At 40.0% G+C, this 22717-nt stretch overlaps 1 protein-coding gene across 3 annotated transcripts in view; it reads left to right on the top strand.

Annotated features, from left to right (window-relative positions):
• Positions 1 to 7027, top strand: part of LOC126457766 (cleavage and polyadenylation specificity factor subunit 1) — a 296801-nt gene extending 289774 nt beyond the window's left edge. For all 3 annotated transcript variants that reach the window (XM_050094330.1, XM_050094331.1, XM_050094332.1), the window contains 2 exons: positions 64 to 193; positions 6123 to 7027. In XM_050094330.1, the coding sequence (XP_049950287.1) occupies positions 64 to 193; positions 6123 to 6309 (317 nt within the window). In that variant the 3' untranslated portion in view covers positions 6310 to 7027. The remainder of the gene's footprint in view (positions 1 to 63; positions 194 to 6122) is intronic.
• Positions 7028 to 22717: the final 15690 nt, after the last annotated feature.

Here is a 22717-nt window from a genome sequence, read left to right as displayed (position 1 = left end):
CAAATAGCTCATTCAGCCTAATTACTGTGTGTGTTCTACTGAAGGCAACAATTTTTGTTACAGCAACTTTGGATGGTGGCTTAGGGTATGTACTCCCTGTACCTGAAAAGTCTTACAGGCGTCTGCTTATGTTACAAAATGTGCTTGTGAGTCATTGTTGCCACACTGCAGGATTAAATCCAAAAGCATTTAGGCAAGTATTAGAACAACTTTACACTCTGCTTTCTTTATTTTTCAGTTACAGAAAAAAGAAGAATAATGATATGACTATTAATGTGAGAATAAGTGAGCACTACCATGCAGTAACACTTTAAAATCCAGTGTCACCAATCTGTAATATATAATTATATGAAAGTCTCAGTGTAGTAATAATAATAGTTGTACAGAAGTTTTGTTGATATTGCGATCCTAAATTCCTTTATTTATTTATTTTTTTTATTTTTTAAGTAATTTTAACGTATTGGCTAGTGATGAAAAGTCAGACAGGAGACAGTCTGTATCATAAATAGATGCTTTATAGTTACAGATTTTATTTAAATGTCATTTTTGAGCCATTTGCTTACTTTACAAAAACTGCATTACATACAGTGACTTCCCTTTCATCCTAGGCTCTTACCAAGTGAGGTGGCGCAGTGGTTAGACACTGGACTCGCATTCGGGAGGACAACGGTTCAATCCCGCGTCTGGCCATCCTGATTTAGGTTTTCCGTGATTTCCCTAAATCGCTCCAGGCAAATGCCGGGATGGTTCCTTTCAAAGGGCACGGCCGACTTCCTTCCCCGTCCTTCCCTAATCCGATGAGACCGATGACCTCGCTGTCTGGTCTCCTTCCCCGAAACAACCAACCAACCTAGGCTCCTAGAGATGCTCGACTCTATTTTAACCTTCCACAACCTATTTGTCTTTCCTCCTCGAAGAAGGAATTAATAGGATTGAAACATAGGCGTAGTTTTCCCACTTTTAAATATTTATCAGCCTTACTTAAACTTTGGCTCCTGAAGGTGAAAACTGGCCAGCCGTTTTAAGCAGACAGTAATTTTTTAGTTTTCTCAAGTGAATTTTCCTTTTGATGAAATTTATTGTCTCTCTTGACTCTGAATCATAATGTCAGTGATCAGCTGCAACAGCATTTGTAACAAAGACCCAGAGTTTCAAGCAGTCATAAAAAACAGTGGAGTGTACAGAAAGCCTGGCAAAAATCCTAAATTGGCAGCATTGGGGCTCTGAGGATGAATCAAAGAGCACATTGCAAAGATAAGCCAGTGGGAGATGGAGACAGTAGAAAAGCAGCTCAAAATCTCTGTGATAGAAATTGAAGGTGTTTATGAGATTGTTTGGGTAAGGCTCACTTTCAGAGTGGGCATAAACATATAATTGGGTCCTTATGTCAACCCCCAGGCTCACCCAATGATTTAACCAAAAACTTTAGAGAAGCCCTCAGCTCACAATTTTGTAATTGGTGGCTGTGACAAGATATCTTGTGAAATAAATTCTTTCCCTGAAAACTACTTGGAAGAAATAGTTCAGAAGCCCACTTATAGTGAAAAAATATTATATCTAATGGCGGCAAATAGATCTAACTCTTTGACGGTGTAGATGCCAAAACTAATGACAGCGGGCAAGAGGCATTTGTAGAAAAAATAATTGCTTCAAGCACGTAGGGCAAATAAAACAAGCAGAAAGATTTAAATGTTCAGTGAACTGGATAAAGTTGCAATAGTATGATACCACATAGAGAATCTCAAAATATTTACCTCTGTACAGGAACTGTGGCTTATGCTTAACAGAACAGTTGCCCAAGCTCTAGATAGATATTACCTAGCTGAACAGTTCATCGTGGGAGAGGCACTCAGTATTATACAGTCTCTGTAAAGAAACAATGGGTGCTGTTCTGTGGTAGTAAAACAAGGCATAGGACTATAGACAGATAAATTGTAAATGAAATGCCTTTTGTTGTCAAAAGGATAAGGCATGAGGCCTTTGGTCAACACGGCAGCAGAATCTTTTCGAATCCTCTCACAAAACCAAAAAAAAAAAATATCTTATGTAGGGACAAGAATAAAAATCATTTTATGTTGTTGCCAAATTTTGTGTTATTTTTAGCCAGTTTCAGTGTCTTTTTTGCAAAATTATGTGGTGTTTTGGCTAAATTTAGTGATATTTTTGCCAAATTCAGTGTTTTAATGCCAGTTTCACGTCTTTTGCCAGATTTGATGTTATTTTTGCCAGGTTCAGTGTTACTTTTAATTCAGTTTCGGAGATAAAAAATTTTTTCTCTCCTCCTCCTCTCCCTCCCCCCGCCGCCCCCCGCTGATCAGTGGCGCTGGTTTTTGCCAGATCTGGTGTTCTCTTTTGCGCCAGATTTAGTGTTGCATTTTTTACATTTCAATTTCACCTTTTTTTGGCAGATTGGATGTTTTTCCAATTTCGGTGCTATTTTTTGTCAACTTCAGTGCTGTTTTTGACATCACATGATAGTTACATGGGGAAGAACTGTCATTTTAAAATTGAACACAAGTGTCAGCTTGAGGAAATAAAAAGTAAAACTACAATTTCATTGTCAAACAGCTATCATTTGAATATTGGAAAACTGCCACCTTCAGATTTATAACATTTTTTTATATGAAGAAGTGACAAATTTCATGACATTTCATAAAAACCACCAATTTCTGTTATTTACCTACAAATCATCAGTTTTCCCTCATTTTCGCAAAATTTTTCATATCTAAAGGTGTCAGTTGCAACAAAGTTAGTGTCCAGATATTCATGGAAGACACAAGAGCCAAAAGTGTCGATAGCAAAGCAAAAGCTGATGTTGGACCCAACTTTCTAAATGTTCCTAGACAAAGGAAGGAGATAATTAGATACCCCCCCCCCCCCCCCCCCCCAGCCCTCCAGTTTACTTCTCACACAACTACAGAGATGAGTGATAAAAATAATAGTATCAGTGGCATTAAGAATCAGCTGAATTTACTAAAACTAAAAAAGGCTCCAGTGCTTGATGGTATTCTACACAGAATCTACAAAGAAAACAGAGTAGAGTTAGCTCCCATATTAACCTTAATACACTATAAATCCTTCAAACAAAAACCAGTGCCCAATAGTTGTAAGAAAGTGCAGCTCATACCTTCCTACAAGAAAAACCGCAGCAGTTATCCACCAAACTATGTCTAATTTCATTTATATATGTCTATTGCTAAATTTCAGAACATATTCTGAGCCCAAACAAATGTTTGTGCCTGGACTGAGGATTTCTTTGTAAGGAGAATACATCATGTTATCTTTGATGGAGAGTCTGACAGAAGTCGAAGTAACTTCGGACATGCAACATGCAAATGCATTAGGACTCTTGCTGTTTACATTGTATAGTAATGACTGACACACAGTATTAAAAGGAACCTTAGACCTTTTTGCACATGGTAGTGTTGCCCATAGTAAAATACAATCAGAAAAGTGTTGCTCCAATTTTCAGTCAGAACTCAGTATAATTACAAAGTAATGCAAAGATTGGGAACTTATTTAAAATGTGTGTGTGTGTGTGTGTGTGTGTGTGTGTGTGTGTGTGTGTGTCCTATGACTACATTGTCAGTGAATCACAACTGAAATCCGTCAACTCATACATATACCAGAGTGTAACTGTTTGTTGAGAGTTGAATGACCACATAGGCTCATTCATAGATAAAACAGCTGGCAAACAAGTTCATTGGTCAGTGTGTATATGCCCTGGGAAATCTCGGAAAATCCAGGAATTTTTTAAAAATTTTGGAAATAGTTTATTGTTTTAGTTTTCAGTTACATTTTTGTAATTTTGACTGGTAAAAACTGACAATCCAACAAAGAATTTTACTTTAGCCCTCTACTGCAGAATAATACTGCAGCAATAAAACAACACAAAAGTAAAACTTTAGTTGCAAAGAAATGATGCCACTGACAACAACAAAAAACAGTGCACAGCCAAGTGTCTGCTGACAGAAAAATGTGTCAAATGCTGTAAAATGAATACTATGCAATTCTTCGTAAAAACAGACTGCTTTCGATGAGTGTGACATCACAATTATTTACATTTCCAACAGGTCACGAGAGAAAACATTACGAATGGTGGTCTGAGAAGCATTACTTTCAAAGTAAATTTCCTTTTATGCAAGTTGAATTATGTTACTCGTGAGAATGTGCAATGAATTTCTTAACTCATTCAAAATTTAGAGTTTTGAGGAGGAGTAGCTTAGAAAACTTTCGAGCTCAGAAGACCAGCACTTATGTCATTATTTAAAATTTTGTTGGCAAATTTGTGTCTGATATATTTTAAAGGATAACACACACTAAAAAAGACCAAGCTTCATGGTTGGGTTTTTGTATTTATTTCAGATCTTTCATAGATTGCAAATTATGCAAAAAGTATAATTATCCTTCAAAAAAAGTGCAAAATGAGTTCTTGAGCAGTTTCAAATTAAAAGTCGAAGGGCTCAGCAGAGCATGTATTCAGCCAGGTACCCATGAAATTTTCGGTGTACAGCATTGAAATTTACAGTTGTGTTTGTCAGAAATATTAAGCTGCTGCAATTTGAGCTATGCTCTTAAGATCCTACCTAACCTCACCCTTGGAAAAAAACAGCAGAAAATTTTTGATGACCAGTTATATATGTAAAACCTTAGGTTTTCTGGTAGCTGTACTATATGTGTATTAATTTAAATCATTAACTTTTTGTGTTTGTATGTTCATGGTACTTAACAATGATGTTGCTGTTGACTGAATACATGATGCGTCCTATGCTCTGAGTCTCTATCATTTGCTGGTGATATCAAATGACCTGAGCTATGATTGTCTGACAAAAGCAAATCACACAGCACAATCTCATTTCAGTGCTTCAGAAGCTACAATGCTGTATTTGATGGAAATCATGTTCATACTTTCATAATATGAAAATATGCAGCATAGTTTCAAAATGCATTGTTTTTTGCTGGGTTTCATTTCCTAAAATTCTGGAAAGTTCTGTACTGGTGTATAAAACCTTTGCCATTCATAGGATTGATAAGTGTTACAGCTCTCAGGGAAAGTATATTGTCATTTAACACAGAAAAAATGTACTTTCAGTCGGGTTATAGTGTATTTTCCCTCTGGAGAAACAGTATTTTAACGCGAGAAGAAGTACATTTTTTACCCGGAAATCCAGGAACATGTTTTTGCTCCACATATACTCCCTGTTGATTGGATACTGGGGAAATTCAGTCTGCAAAGGAGATTGCTTGCATAACACTAAAGTGATCCGTACTTGTGTAACACTCATGCCATCCATCCTAGACTATTTCTCAAGTGTTCGGGGCCCATAACAAATAAGACTAACAGGTATATTGTACATATACAACGAAAGGTAGCATGAATGGTCACAGGTTTGTTTGATTCATGGAAGAGTGTCACAGAAATGATGAAAAACCTGAATTGTAACAGTATTCGAGAAGGAAAGTTGCTACACACCATACATTTGAGAAGGAAAGTTGCTACACACCGTACAGTGGAGATGCTGGGTTGCAGATAGGTACAACAAAAAGACTCTCACAATCAAAGCTTTTGGCCATTAGTCTTTGTCAACAACAGACACATATAAGCACGCACGCGCGTACAGAGGAAACTGAAACCATCCTGGATTTTCCATTGTTTGAAAAACCTGAGTTCACAGATGCTGTAAGACAGGCCCCAGTTATCCCATGAAAGCTGCTTAGAAAGATTCAAGTATTTAGTGAAAAATCTAGGAATTTATTTCAGATCCTTACATATCACACTGTATGGATTGCGAAGACAAGATTAGACTAATTGCAATGAATACAAAGACATTTAAGCTGTCATTTTTCTCATGCTTAATATTCAAATGGAACAGGTAGAAAACCTGACAAATGATATAATGGGAGGTACTGTCTATAACGTATTTCATAGTAAAATGCAGAGTATATATGTAGATGTAGGTTCAGGTTTTGCCACAGTATTTCATAAATTTTTATAGAATTTAAGCCTTTGTTCAATTTGTCATTTTCCTTGCTATAAAACTCATTGTTTTCTGCTTTTTGAGAAAATTTCTAATTAAAATCAGTCAGTAATGGTATTCACATTTCTCACATTGTTGTTGCAGGACATACAAGAGCTCAATAAAGCTTCTAAGTAATCCTGCCAGAGGAATAATTGATGGGGAGTTGGTCTGGGCATTCTTAGGTCTGCCCACACCTGAGAAACATGAAGTTGCCAAGAAAATAGGAACCAAAGTGGATGACATTGTTGAAGATTTATATGATACTGAAAGACTGACAGCCCATTTTTAATTATTTGTGAAATGATGCTATTTCTAGTAGCATATTTGTATTTAATGTATCATTGAAATATCCACTCATTTTGTAAATTCATCTTTTTCATAAATTTTCATACAGTTTTTAAAAAAAAGTATTATGAGTTTTAAAAAATATTAACGTTTCCTATATCTTTCTTTTCCATTAGACTTAGAAACTGAAGAGCATAACTAACAAGAAGCCAGGCAAATTGAACCACATGTTCCAAGACGTATGTTGCAGTTGAAAACTTTGTAAGAGTGCATATTGCTGTGGACAAGAGCTATTTGCTTAATTATGTGTGAGTAATATTTTTGAACATCCAGAGGAAACACTCCCCACTCATACCTAATGATTGAGCAGTTGATCAGTAATAACAACATGCAAACAACATGTTCTGTGTATGTCAGAGACCAAGATACCAAAGCAAGCCATATGTTATAAACCTTTGGGGAGAAGATCAAGGGTGCACCGAGCTCAAGATGATAAAACTAGAATTGACTTATCTTAACCTAAAGCTAGAAAGATACTATATATTAATAAAACTCAAATAACGTATCCAAAGGTTACTGCATTGAGCTACAAACTCTTCTACAGTGTATTGACGAACAAGGCCAGTACTTCATTCTCCCTCATGTAACAAGTTCCCGTGCATTTTATTCTGTCTCTCAGTCTGTAACTCTCTTTGAGAAACTACATGTAAACTGCATTTTCATTTCATACATGTATGTTTGTCGATAACATTCCATTCATTTCCTATTTCAGAATTACATTAGTCCTTCATATTGTGTTCCATATTTTGTGGAGATATTGTTTACTGTAAATGTATTTTCAACATCTTTGTCTTGGAGAGACTCTTTCTCAATGTCTGAAGTTTAAAATCTGATTAAGAGCTAATACCTTTGTGGCTATCTGTTAATAATTAATCAGTTATTTCCACATACATTAATACTGATACACATGAGTACATTATATCCTGTACTACTTGGAGCATAGAATACTGAATTAAATCAAGAGTCAAAGAATGATACATAAGAGTCATGAATGTCTTGGAATATTTAAGTACACTGCCACTGTGTCAGTTGTTGCGGTGTGATACTCTACATGACACTTTCCAGTGTCAACAGTGTCTGAGGTTAAGTTAGACATGACATCCTGGATGCTTGTCACTGTTTTTTGGAAACCAGACATCTTATTGCTGAATTTGGAGGTACCGGCGCGTTGTGGGGGAACCATACTCAATGTCACTTTCTTATCTTCAGTGGTTGCAGTGCTGGCAGTGTTTGTTGCATCTTGTGAATCACAGAAAAATGTTTGAGTCTGTCAATGGATACAGTGGTAGGCAAGCCCCTGATGTCTATCGTAAAAGTGTCATTGCTTCTGCCACTTACTGTATACGGTCTTTCGTATGGCAGCTGCAGTGGCTTGTGCACCTTGTTGTTTTGTACGAACCCATGATTGCAGTTAGAGATGTCCTCAAAAACAGACGAGTGTCATTCACTTTGTTCTATTGGTGGCACTGGCTGGGGCTGTTAGGTGAAGAACATAACTTATAAGAAACCAAGCAAATTTAGGTATTGTTCCAAGGTGCATGTTGCAGTTGAAAATGTTGTAAGAGAATGGATATTGCTGGGACAACATACTTTTCCCATAATTATACATGAGTAATATTTTTAAACATCCAGAGGAAACACACAAGCTCACTCATACCTAATGACTGTAATTTGGTGGCAAACACATGATGTATTGAACATACCATCTGTCGTATTATGCTTGAACTCCCCTGGAAGGCACAGTGTTTGTCTGTACACTAATTCATCTGCTGTAGCTGTCAGGTTGCTCTTAAATGATGTGTGGAGACCAAGGAGCACAATGGGTAATGTCTCCATCCACTTTTGTGTAGTATGACACCAAAGGACTGCCTCGAGTTGGCAATGCAGGTGTTCTTCTATTCAGTTCATTGCCGGATGATAAGCAGTAGAGCGAATGCGCTTCGTACCCAATAAGCTCGTCAGTTCATTGAATAAGTATGCCTTGAATTGGCATCCTTGATCTGTTGTAATGCATGTCAGTACATCAAACCAGACACTCCATCAAAACGTCTGTGCTACCATATTGGCTGTAAATGTCTTTCATAGGGAAAGCTTTAGGACATCCCGAAAATCGATCCATGACCATGAGGCAGTAGCTGTAGCCTTCCGACACTGGAATGGACCCCACAATGTCAATGTGCACATGTTCAAAGTGCAAACTTGTTGATAGGAATGTTGCCTAATTGGGCCTTGAGGTGCCAAGTGATCTTATTTTTCTGGCACACCATGCTGTATCTGACAATTGTCATACAGTCAGCATCCATTCCTGGCCAGATGAAAAACTGTTTGACTAATTTCACCATCCCTCAGACAATGGGATGAGCCTTGTTTTGCACTGGCGCAATTGCTTGTGACCGAAATTGTTGAGATATGAATGGTCATGCTCTTGCTCCAGACACATGACAGGTCAATACATTTATTGATGATATAGTCACGTGTTGTAACTTTAATCAACACTGAGTGATCCAATAACCTGTGTAATTCATCAACATGCTGTTAGGACTGAGTGAGGACCTTGTAACCAAATGCAGTGTTTACAGCTTCAACATATCACAGAGCATCTGCTGGTACATTCAACTATCCTTGCATATAGGTATGTGAGTCGTAAACTGACTAATATAGTCCAAATGTTGAAATCCAGAGCTCCTGTGATTTTGTCATGTTGAAATGTCTGCTCCGCATTACACTGTTCAAAAGACATTCTCACGAACTCAAAAAGGCCGTCATGTGTATGCCTCCTGGTGCAACAGGAATTTGATATTATGTTCGCACTAAGTTAATAGTAGAGAATATTTTCTTACGGTATACGTTAAAAGCAGTGTGTTATATGTGTGGCACCAGATACCAATCTGGGATGGTCCTGGCATTAGGGTGGCGGTAATCACCACATGGGCACCATCTATTATTCTTCTCTGGCACCATGTGTAACGAGGCTCCCCACCTGTTACTGGAGGCTTGACAGATACCTTGTGTCAGCATGCCACAGAATTCTTGCTTCACAACTTTTAATTGTTCCAGCATTAGACGCCTAGGATGTGCGTAGACTGGTGGTTCTAGTGTGTTAAGGATATGATGTACTATGGTGTGCTTCACTGGTGCTAGGATGTGCGATTTATTTGTGACCTCGAGGAACATCTGTAACAGGTGTATGTACGGAATATCCCCTCAAATCATGCACACTGTCACTTACGTAATGCTAGTGGACAAATCACAATTGGTTTTCCTCTCCTTTCTTGTTACAATCTTATCCATAATTAGAAATGATCATAATAGCACACAGTACAAAAACAATAAATGGTTGCACTTTCATTAAATTCAACTGCAAGGAAGAACTGAACTGATTAATAAAACCACAACTGAACTCAAGTAAGGCCAAAAATGTGTAGTAGTTAGTCTTGGGTAAATAAGGGATGGCCAATTGTAGTGTCGATGTATCTATAGTTTAAAATTATTGATGGCCTTGTTGACTGTTAACAGTGCATACTCCTTTTTTGTCATCTGATTGAAAATCAACATATCTTCCAATTACACTACATGACAACTAGGTTGTATGTAACTTCATCTTCATTGTTGTTGTTGGTGGTGTTTTTTTGTGTGTGTGTGTGTGTGTGTGTGTGTGTGTGTGTGTGTGTGTGTGAGTGAGAGAGAGAGAGTGTGAGCGAGTGAGTGAGTGAGTGAGTGGCCAGACCCCCCTCCCCCTTCCACTTCACCTATGTCCTTGGTCCTGTAAGTTTTCTGATCAGTGAAGATATGAAACTTATTGAAATCCATCGGCAAATGAAGGTCCAATATGGTGATGCATGTCTGTCACTGCATCAGGTATGTGAATAGAGCAAAAAGTTTGGAAATGGTGTGACTTCTGTGACACATGCTCAGTGCCTAGGTCACACACATCACATTGTGACATCAGAGTCTACTGCAGCACTTGAGACCAGTGGACGAAATATGCCATGTGACAGTGGATGAAATAGCCGCAAGCCAGAACATTGGTCATGGTTAAGTACATCATATCATTTGTGAAGTGCTTACGTTTTTTTGAAGTGTCTGCAAGATGGGTGCCATGGCGATTCACTCCAGATGCCTGTCAAGAACTTTTGTGGCACTTTGAAGCAGAAGGTAATGGCTTCTTCATGAGAATCATTGTAGGAGAAGAAGCGTGGTTACACTACCACCAACGTTTTGCTGTCTTTCTTTCGGAATTAACGAGACTGTCTTGAAACACTACGACAAATAAGTGAAACCCCATCACCAGTCTATCATATTCCAATACGTTATAAAATCAGCTTCAGGTTGCCATAAGATCAATAAGAGATATTGAATTTTTGACCACAGGTGTCATTTTGCAACATAACAGTGCTCGGCCTCATACTACTCGTGCGTTAGTTGCAACCATCAATGACCTACACTTTTTATACTCTGCCACATCCAACGTATTCATCACCAGACCTCACACCAAGTGGTTACATGTTTGGACCACTCAGAGAGATGATGGGAGGAAAGAAATTTTGTTCTGTTGAAGTGGTGCAGCAGGCGATGCGCGAGTGGCTGTGCACACGAACAAAAGGTTTTATCTGTGCACATCCTATGCACTGGAAGAAGTGTGTTGTGTTCCAGATGTATTCAATAAAAAATATTTAACGTTTTGTTCCTCGCCATAGTAGTAATACTGCACTTGAAAAATGTTTTACACATACACTTGTTGCATTTTGTATCTACTTTGTATTTTTATATACAGGATGAACCAGAAATCCACCAACAAACTTTCAGTGGTGGTAGCGTGGACCAAAACAAGAAAAAAATCTAGTAAACGTGGGCTGTCAAATGTATACGTTTAGAGCCTGTGACACTAGTTAATCTTCACTACTGTGAAACACATCTTTTCTACTGAAAATAATGCTCATACCCATTGAAGTATGTATTTTAAAGCCCATGTTTACTGGACTTTTTCCTTGTGTTGGTCCATACTACCTCCTAGCAAAATATGGAAAGCAAAGAGCATGCGGTAGAAGACGTGTTTCAGAGAATCGAGGATGAACACGTAGTCATAGCTTTTAAGGTGTGCATCCCTTAAAACCCACATCCTTTCGTCTTTCCCTCTCCTTCCCTCTTTCCTCTATTATATATATACATCATACACGTGGGAAAAATATATCTAAAAACAAAGATGATGTGACTTACCAAACGAAAGTGCTGCAGGTCGATAGACACACAAACAAACAAACACACACACAAAATTCAAGCTTTCGCAACAAACGGTTGCTTCATCAGGAAAGAGGGAAGGAGAGGGAAAGACGAAAGGATGTGGGTTTTAAGGGAGAGGGTAAGGAGTCAAGGTAAGGAGTCATTCCAATCCCGGGAGCGGAAAGACTTACCTTAGGGTAAAGGACAGGTGTACACTCGCGCATACGCACACATATCCATCCGCACATACACAGACACAAGCAGACATTTGTAAAGGCAAAGAGTTTGGGCAGAGATGTCAGTCGAGGCGGAAGTACAGAGGCGAAGATGTTGTTGAAAGACAGGTGAGGTATGAGCGGCGGCAAATTGAAATCAGCGGAGATTGAGGCCTGGCGGATAATGAGAAGAGAGGATATACTGAAGGGCAAGTTCCCATCTCCGGAGTTCTGACAGGTTGGTGTTAGTGGGAAGTATCCAGATAGCCCGGACGGTGTAACACTGTGCCAAGATGTGCTGGCCGTGCACTAAGGCATGTTTAGCCACAGGGTGATCCTCATTACCAACAAACACTATCTGCCTGTGTCCATTCATGCGAATGGACAGTTTGTTGCTAATCATTCCCACATAGAAAGCTTCACAGTGTAGGCAAGTCAGTTGGTAAATGATTGGAATGACTCCTTACCCTCTCCCTTAAAACCCACATCCTTTCGTCTTTCCCTCTCCTTCCTTCTTTCCTGATGAAGCAACCGTTTGTTGCGAAAGCTTGAATTTTGTGTGTATGTTTGTGTGTCTATCGACCTGCCAGCACTTTCATTTGGTAAGTCACATCATCTTTGTTTTATATATATATATATATATATATATAGTTATAATAGAGGGAAACATTCCACGTAGGAAATATAAATCTAAAAACAAAGATGATGTGACTTACCAAATGAAAGTGCTGGCAGGTCGACAGACACACAAACAAACACAAACATACACACAAAATTCAAGCTTTCGCAACAAACTGTTGCCTCATCAGGAAAGAGGGAAGGAGAGGGAAAGACGAAAGGATGTGGGTTTTAAGGGAGAGGGTAAGGAGTCATTCCAATCCCGGGAGCGGAAAGACTTACCTTAGGGGGAAAAAAGGACGGGTATACACTCGCACACACACACATATCCATCCACACATATACAGACACAAGCAGACATATTTAAAGACCGACGCAGAAAGAGAAAATAAGACGACAGGAAAGATTTCGAGATGCAACAGCGACAATAACAAACGTAATTGTTGGGTTCAAATTAATGATATGGTTATAATAGAGGGAAACATTCCACGTAGGAAATATAAATCTAAAAACAAAGATGATGTGACTTACCAAATGAAAGTGCTGGCAGGTCGACAGACACACAAACAAACACAAACATACACACAAAATTCAAGCTTTCGCAACAAACTGTTGCCTCATCAGGAAAGAGGGAAGGAGAGGGAAAGACGAAAGGATGTGGGTTTTAAGGGAGAGGGTAAGGAGTCATTCCAATCCCGGGAGCGGAAAGACTTACCTTAGGGGGAAAAAAGGACGGGTATACACTCGCACACACACACATATCCATCCACACATATACAGACACAAGCAGACATATTTAAAGATGTCTGCTTGTGTCTGTATATGTGTGGATGGATATGTGTGTGTGTGCGAGTGTATACCCGTCCTTTTTTCCCCCTAAGGTAAGTCTTTCCGCTCCCGGGATTGGAATGACTCCTTACCCTCTCCCTTAAAACCCACATCCTTTCGTCTTTCCCTCTCCTTCCCTCTTTCCTGATGAGGCAACAGTTTGTTGCGAAAGCTTGAATTTTGTGTGTATGTTTGTGTTTGTTTGTGTGTCTGTCGACCTGCCAGCACTTTCATTTGGTAAGTCACATCATCTTTGTTTTTAGATTTATATATATATATATATATATATATATATAATGGAAGGAAACATTCCACGTGGGAAAAAATTTATATATAAAAACAAAGATGAGGTGACTTACCGAACAAAAGCGCTGGCAGGTCGATAGACACACAAACAAACACAAACATACACACAAAATTCAAGCTTTCGCAACAAACTGTTGCCTCATCAGGAAAGCGGGAAGGAGAGGGGAAGACGAAAGGAAGTGGGTTTTAAGGGAGAGGGTAAGGAGTCATTCCAATCCCGGGAGCGGAAAGACTTACCTTAGGGGGAAAAAAGGACAGGTATACACTCGTACACACGCACATATCCATCCACACATACAGACACAAGCAGACATATTTCTGTATGTGTGGATGGATATGTGCGTGTGTACGAGTGTATACCTGTCCTTTTTTCCCCCTAAGGTAAGTCTTTCCGCTCCCGGGATTGGAATGACTCCTTACCCTCTCCCTTAAAACCCACTTCCTTTCGTCTTCCCCTCTCCTTCCCGCTTTCCTGATGAGGCATATATATATATATATATATATATATATAAAAAACAGGGACCTAGAAACCCCCCCGTAGCCCTCAGTGGTTCACAACAGGCCACAGCAGTCCACCCAACCCAACACCGCCACACACCGCACCCAGAGTTATTGTGCGGTTCCGCCACCAGTGGACGCCCCCCCCCCCCCCCCCCCCTTTCCCTCGGGAACATCTCATACCAGATGAGTGTAACACCAATGTTTGCGTGGTAGAATAATGATGGTTCCCGCTCAGGAACCAGCACACTAAACCGCGCGGCTAGCCAGGCGAGTCGCTCAGAGCCCATGTTTACTAGAAATTTTTTTGTTCTGGTCCGTACTACCACCTCTGAAAGTTTGTCAGCAGAATTTTCGTTCTCTCTGGAAGTAGTAAGGAGAGTTCTGGTAGAATGTTGACGACTCAATGCTTCTACCATTTGGTGAGTGGTCTCATTTACTTTATATGATGATCACATTACAGCCTGTGTTACTGCTTCAAACTGATTCATAACACAGCAGTATCGCACAAGGGTCATCCAGAAAGTAAAGAACGTTCTATAGCACACCCAGCACTAATCCCCCACCACTGCAGTCACAAGCATGCCAATTAACTCCTTCGACCTTCTCAGTGTGAGCCAAGTTTTGTTGCGTATCCTATCGAAATAGTGGTGTCCATTGAAAATTCCACCATATATGAAGCACGTAGTGTAATTCATTTTATGGATGCACAAAATTTTTGGCCTATATAAATTTATAGGCAAATAAAGAATGTTTATGGTGATAGTGCAATGAATGTGTCTTCAGTGACATGGAATGTTGCCAGCAAAGACGTTTTTGATTTATGGCAACATGTTGCGACATGCATCAGCTCTAATTCAGCAAAACTTAAGATATTAAGTGGAAATTTTTGGACATTCTCCTTAAGCTCTGACTTGGCACCAAGTGATTTTCACTTATTCCTGAAAATAAAGGAATTTTTGAGAGCAAAACAGTTCACAAATGATTTAACACCTCCGACAACCAGTGACATCCTGGCTCGGATCTTTGACTGTAAAAGAGTACAACAAGGTAACTGATAAATTGTTCCCATGTCACAGTGAATGCTGAGACAGTTACAGTGACTACATTGAAAAATAGAGTAATACACTGTAACTTTGGAAATAAAATTTTATGTTTATATCTTTCATTTTTATTTAGTTATGCCAAAAGTTCTTTAGTTTCTGAACAACACCCGTATAAAACATCAGAGTTCCCATTTAAAATTCTTTGAAAGACATAACCATTTTTCCATCACACAATATTTTACTGCAGTACACAGAAATATCGATTAAATGTGCATGAATGGTTCCACCATATTTAGGAAAGTTCAAGTAATTGGCATGTGTTAAACAATGTTGTCAACATGTACTGAAGAATTTTTCATGTTGCTCTTCCATCTGGCCTTGTCTATGTATCCTTCCCTCTAAGTGTCAGAACATCGATGCTGTCGATGACCTCCTGAATGGTTGTTTTCAGCACAGCAATGGTTTTGGAGTTATCACTGTACACCTTGTCTTTAATATAGCCCCACAAAAGGGAGTAGTGTTCAGATCTGGACAACATGGCTGCCAATCGAGGCCCTTGCCAGTGGCCTCTGGATACCCCAGAGCAGAATGCGGTCTGCAAAGTAATCTTCCAGGACATCAAACACTCTCCTGCTTCATTTGGGGTCGAACTCCGTCTTGCACCAACCACATCTTGTTGAAATCAGAGTAACACTGGATAATGGGAATGAAAGCATCTTCCAAAACTTTCACGTATCATTCAGTAGTCACTGTGCCATCAAGGAATAATCCACCGATTATTCCATGACTGGACATTAAACACCACACGACCACCCATTTAGGGTGAAGAGACATCTCGATTGCAGAATGTGGATTATCAGTCCCCCAAATGCGCCAATTTTGCTTATAGATGAACTCAACCAAGTAAAATTGGGCTTCATCCCTAAACCGAATCATAATGTGCATACTAATTCCCATCATGCCCCACCGCCAACCATGCAGTTTGAACGTCCTAGCGCAATCCAGTCAGAAATTATGACGATTTTATTTCATATAGTTCAATAATTGCCATGTCCACCCCTGGTAGCTGAACGGTCAATGTGACAGATTGTCAATCCTCTGGGCCCAGGTTCGATTCCCGGCTGGGTCGGGAAATTTTCTCCGCCCACAGACTGGGTGTTGTGTTGTCCTCATCATCAGCAGCCTATCATCCTCATCGACTGCATGTCACCGTAGTGGCATCAAATTGAAAGACTGGCACCCAGCAAACGGTCTGCCTGACAGGGGCCCATAGACATACGATTAAATAAAATAATTGCCATGCTGTAGCAGACATGCAGATTCTTTTGTCTGGAACCAACATTGTTTACTTATTCATATTTGGATTCATGACTATAAACTTTGATGCACAGTTTGCATCAGAATATGGATGTGTGAACAGTGTGCATGTGGCTGCAGGCCATCTTTTGAACAAATGTGTGCAAATTTTTGGCTGTGATCAGTGACTAACTTATTACAACCACCGAAACCCCAACCATCTCTGAGAAATTGCCATCAATGATATCGAGTGGCCTGTAAGGTGATAAGGCAGTATTGCTTGAGAAGCAGCTCCTACTTGCAGACCCAAAAGAAAAGATAGTAACACTCAACAATAGAAATGTAGCAATACACGGTCAAGCCCCAGGGACTCTACAGGGTGTTAATTGGAGGTTAACCTGTATTGACCAAGATGAACAAAAAACTCACCTAGAGAGATGCTAATGCAATAGAGTCTTCCGTTCAACTAATACTAATTATCATGGAACAAATTCAAAGGCCTGAAAAGGTATATCCAATAGCCAGATGTAGCTAAATATCAAATAAACTTCTGACATCAGCCTCCTTCCAACTAATTTCATCTTAGAATGGAATGCAAAAATTACCCTTTTACAACACTGGAGGTTGAAAATACCGCTTCAGTTGTAAAGTTCTTTTATTATCACACAGCCAGTTTCAGGCTCTTATACACCCATCTTCAGGTGTCGTAACTTGGTGCTGTGACCCCAGAGTGCTGCAGTAAACGTGTATGAGGCGTGGTGTGCTAACTACCACTAAATGTCACTGTTCTATCAGTAAAACATGGCTGATCCCTAAAATCGGTTTTATATTCCCAGAGTTCATTAGAGCAATTGAAGATTGGGTTTGGTGACGTGACAGTATTTATTAGGAATTATACGAGGGTATTTCGTAAAGTAAAGATACACCGTATGCCAGAGGAACAGCAGAGTTTTGGCGAGCAAGTTGGCAACTCCGATGCCCTTGAACCATTAGCTTTCTCCTTGCGGTCATTCAGCAGGTGGACGTTGCTTCTGGTTGGAGTTGGTCGTGTTTAAAATGGGTGCGCTGATTCAGAATCCCGCCAAATGCGAAGTGCGCTCCGTCATATGTTTTCTTCATGCAAAAGGTCAGCGACCAGCGGATATTCACAAAGAAATTGTTTCTGTTTATGGGAACATTATGAATCGACAAAATGTAACGAAATGTTTTGTCGTCATTTCTCTGAAGGGACGATCGATGTTCATGACGAACAAAGAACAGGTCAGCCGTATGTGACCTCTGATGCCCTTCTTCGGAGAACAGAGGAAGCAATTCGTGTGAATAGACGTCTCACATTGAAAGAATTGCTTCAGGTCATACAGGATGTGTCAAGTTAGGGTACAGGAAATTGTGTCTGCGCTGGGTTCCAAAACTGTTAAGGGAAAAACACAAAAAGAAAAGAATGGGCTTTGCACTCTACTTCCTCACAAGCTATGCTGAAGCAGGTGATGTGTTCCTTGACCACATTGTGACAGATGATGAGACGTGGGTTTATCAACATACACCTGAATCCAAGCAACAATCAATGCAATGGCGCCATTCGAATTCACCAAAAGCCAAGAAATGCAAAACGTCGATTTCAGCGAAGAAAATCATGGCTTCTGTTTTTTGGGACAGACAAGGCATTCTTCTGTCGGAATTTATGCCTCCTGGAACAACAATTAATGCTGCTGTATATTGCCAGACTTTGAAACGTCTTCGAAGGGCAATTCAAAACAAACGCAGGGGAATGCTGACAAGTGGAGTCCGCTTGCTTCCTGACAACGCTCGTAACCAAAGCACTACTCAAACAATTCAAATGGGACGTATTGGACCATCCGCCATACAGCCCAGACCTTGCGCCCACCGACTTCCATGTCTTCCATTACCTGAAGTCACATCTTGGTGGAAAATCATTCTGCGACGATGAAGAGATCAAAGATGAAGTTGAAATGTGGTTCTGACAACAGGCGGCAACCTTCTATGACTGTGGGATACAAAAGATAATCCAGTTAATAAGATGTAACTGATGTTTTCTAAATAGATTAGATTAGATTTATACTTGTTCCATAGATCATGAATACGACACTTTGTAATGATGTGGAACGTGTCAGATTAATAAAAGATGTCTGTACAAGATATTACATTACACATAAATGTTCTATTTAAGTACTGCGAGCCATTGTATCTTTACTTTTCGAAATGCCCTTGTATTTCTACACTCAATTCCCATACATTGCATTCCAGAAGGATTAAAATCTTGTGCAGTATAGATAGCGATCAGAATTTACAATTTCTCATTGTATAAAATGCCCAATATGAGACTGCCAAAGGGAGGATTACATGGTATATTCAGACAAATTAAAATGCCTGTGCAGATCCTGGACGTCTTAAGTGTGTACCACTCCTTGTGAAGTTGTAGAAAAATAGATAATATCAGACTTGATTGAGGAAGAGAAACTAATACTCTTAAATGATGATGTACCTTATACCATATGCACTGATGTTCCTCCACAAATTTGACTATGGATGTGAAATATGGCATGTGCAACAAGACTCCCTTGGTTCCAGCCAAGAGGTAGTCAGTTTACTGTACCCGTATATGTTCACTGCTCTGAAATACATCTTTTTGAACTATAGATGGGGCATCAGACAGGGCTGACTGGGTAGTTTGTGGTATGATTCTGTTTAATTATGATTTTTAAACTCTCGCTCTCCATCTAATTGATGGCCTCAGGTGAAAGATCTTTGTTCATCATAACCTAAATTTTCACGTAGTTAAATTGTGTTGTGATGTAACAGGAATTAAGAAATTCATGGCTACCACCATATGTAGAAGTCACAACATGGTCCAACAGGATCTGTTTGTTGTACTGCCTGCCAGTAACGTGACCATGGACAACGACAAGATCCATATGGCAGACAATAGTGAAGCCTTTCCACATCATCACAGAACTTTCAAATTCTGACAATTTCCTGGAACATTTGGCAGGTACTGCTCACCATGGGTCTCCGTAATGAACATGGTCATCACCTTGCATCAGAGGATTTCTGGACTCATCTGTTTATAACACGTTTCACCAGTACAAAGTTGCCATCTGACATGGGAACAGCAGAACTGAAGGTGAGTTGGAAGATATTGTGTCAAGTTGGGTATTCAAACAGGACATCTGGGTCGTAAGGTCTATTCTCGTAATCTGTTCATAACAGTCTGACCAGACACAGGGACTCTGGTAGCCCTTCTGAGATCATCTTGCAATGCTCTGGCGGTACCCATGCGATGCCACAACACAGAGATGGCCAGATATTGGTCTTCACATGGGATTGTCAGGCATCGGCAATCTTGTCTATCTCACCTTGTGTACTGACCTATCTTCCTGTAGTGTGTCACAACCTATGGATGACACATGGAAGGGCCTTGGCATATGCAGCAACACAACCGAAAGTCCATCCTTTATGGATCAAACAGACTACCCTTGCAACCTGCACTACATTACGATGTCGTGTTGAATACAACATCCACGAATGAAAACTGCCATCTGTGTACCTGATTAGAAGACAGTGGGACAGCAGTACTCACTTCCTTCTGAGGGGTCACGTAACACTGTAATGCATAACACAGTCAGTAGATGGTGAATGATTTTAATTGTTACCTACATTGAAAGTGGAGATCTGAAACCATGCAATGAGATCACAGGTACCACCTGTATCAAACTAGGTTTAAATGCAGGATGTCGATACTCGTGTTACCCCTAATTCTTTCAACCAGTGTAGTTAGCCTTGGAAATATCTGTACATAAGAGTTATACTCACCTTATCGGATTCAGTCATTTAATATATGTAACAACAAAATTCTATTTAATTTTTTTATTTTGGAATTTTTATAGTGATTTTTGTGTGATTACAGCCCTTCTATTCTCATATCAACCCAGTTCGGCCACAAATTATTAACACAGTTTGCATGTGAACAGAACTTGGAAACAGAGGGGCTCTTCTTATTTATATTGATGCACTGAATCTTTCACAAAACCATAATTTGAAAATATATAAAAACATTGTGATTGACTCATAGCTCAGCCGACACCATAACAATGATGTTGCAAGCCCCCTGTGCAAAAGAAACTGGCTTGTCTGAATGTCCGCAGAGTATTGCCAGTGATGAGTGGTAACTGGTAGTGGTTGGTCTGGAGTCTAGCAGCAAGTGTCTCACATAATAAAGAACTGTTTTCTCATTTTGAATAAAGCTGAGGTGGAAACATTGGTGGCAGCTATATTGAAGAAATTCAGATACTTTACGCATGACACAACTTGGCACTTTTCAAGGGTGATGCTGGGAATGTAGGCACAGGATCACCACCTATAGTGCATGGGCTGCTAGGAGGGTGGGGAGGGAGGGGGGGGGGGGGGGGTGATCGAGCTTCATCTCTTCCTCCCAGGGTGAGCATCACACTGGGATCCGGTATTTCTCCTACATGAGGTTGACAACAAGTGGAAACAATCTGAACTGCCCCAAAGTACACCGATCTTCCACTCCCAAAAAACATACTATGGTATTGTGTATATAAAATAAGTTTTGTTAAAGCTGGAAATAGGTCAATCTGGTTTAAGCTGTTTGCAAAATTGTCTATCATGACTGGAGTGCTGGCAGCCATACAAGAAGTGCGTAAGTTAGTGGTGCAGTATGTAGAAGAAAGTATAGAGCTGTTATCAGATTTTTACTTGCTGTTGGTGACTCTCAAAAATCATACAATGCAATGTCATAAGAGCCATTTGGTATATGAAATAGTTAAGTAAATTCATCCACTAAATTTACAGAGTGCAGCTGCATAAACTTTATTTCTTCTTTTCTAATATTTTGGTTGTATATCTTCCAACAATCTTCAGAGTGAACCAACTGAAGCTACAGTACCCTACAATTGTAGTTCCATCATTATATACTGCAGAAAGCAAATGCCAGAGGCACTGATCAGCAGCAAAGAATAAGCATAAATTGAATCTTTAATTAAACTGCTAATCCTGGGAGGCGGGGGGGTGGCGGGGGGGGGGGGGGGGTCGAAGTATCATTATTAAATGCACTGTAGTTAAAAACTGTGTACAGAATGCTCGAACAGTCCACAGGTGTACTGCCGGTCCATAGTGTCCAACAGGCACAATATTTCGGCGATCAGACATGTCGCCATCGCCAGGTGCGCTGACGAACTGAGCTCCTGAGGGCGGGCGGCCATCCTAAATCCCCTTCCCCCGCGAGGCCTTCTCACTGCGGTTCACACCTGTGGCCTCGCGGTCGCTGAGAGGCTGGCGTCGGTGTAACTGCCTCGCCCGCCCTGGTCGCTCGTTCGTTTTCTTTGCTGAACCTGTGTACAGAATGATTATGATTGTGTGGGTAGGAGGACTCTGCAGCTGTAGTGGCAAGGAATTGGCAGTTAAACTTTTATAACAATGGATTGTCAAGAACACAACAAGATATCACAATCTGACCTAATCACTGTACCTGTAAGACCACAAAGCGCAAGATGGAGTGGCTAATGGAAAATATTCTCTTTAACTAAGAGGCAGACTTTTTAGGCAAATAGATGTAGAGGTATGTGAAATACATTCATTTAGAAAGAGATGGGTTTCAAGAATGTCATGCAAATTATCTACGTGGCTGAAGTTTGACAAAAATAGCTTCAAAAAGCACTTATGCTTGTGCAGTGTTGATAGAAGAGAACCTCCCAGTTGTGCATGTAAAAACATGTACTTTTACAATTACCAATTTTATCTGTGATTGATATACAGCTTCATATCAGTGTCGCACACTGATGTGATTATGGTTATCAAGCACAGCTGAAACTGGTGTCTGCAAGAGTAAAATCAATTTTGACATGGTTAAATATAAGAAGCCTCTAGCTGTCCACTCCTGGCGTAGGATTCTAAAGATTTCCACGTCAATCTTTGCTGGGCAATCTGGTACTAGTTTTTTTCTCCTCTTGTCTTCGAATGTCATCTCTTCATCTCATCAGAGGACATCCATCACTTCTCTTTGACTCCTCAGATCCCACTACATCAGTGCTCCGGTCCACTTGAAGTTGTTCCTGGCCATGTGTCCTGTCAAACACCACTTCAGTCTCACTATCCACTTGAGGTCATACACACCGCTTCTTCTTAACTCTCTATTGTTGTCATGTCTCTCAGACTCTCTTCAAGCATTGCTCATGCAATTGCCCTTTGACAGACCTGGAGTCGATTTGCACTGCTTACTTTGTCATTGTTTTGAGCCTAATGTTGCTACTGGCATCCTGTATGTTGTGTCATAAAACTTCCTTTT

The sequence above is a fragment of the Schistocerca serialis genome, chromosome 2 (genome assembly GCF_023864345.2).
Source record: "Schistocerca serialis cubense isolate TAMUIC-IGC-003099 chromosome 2, iqSchSeri2.2, whole genome shotgun sequence".
In the NCBI taxonomy this organism is placed as follows: Eukaryota; Metazoa; Arthropoda; class Insecta; order Orthoptera; family Acrididae; genus Schistocerca; species Schistocerca serialis.
The sequence above is the reverse complement of the archived record's forward strand: the minus strand, read 5'-3'. Positions and strand labels throughout refer to the sequence as shown.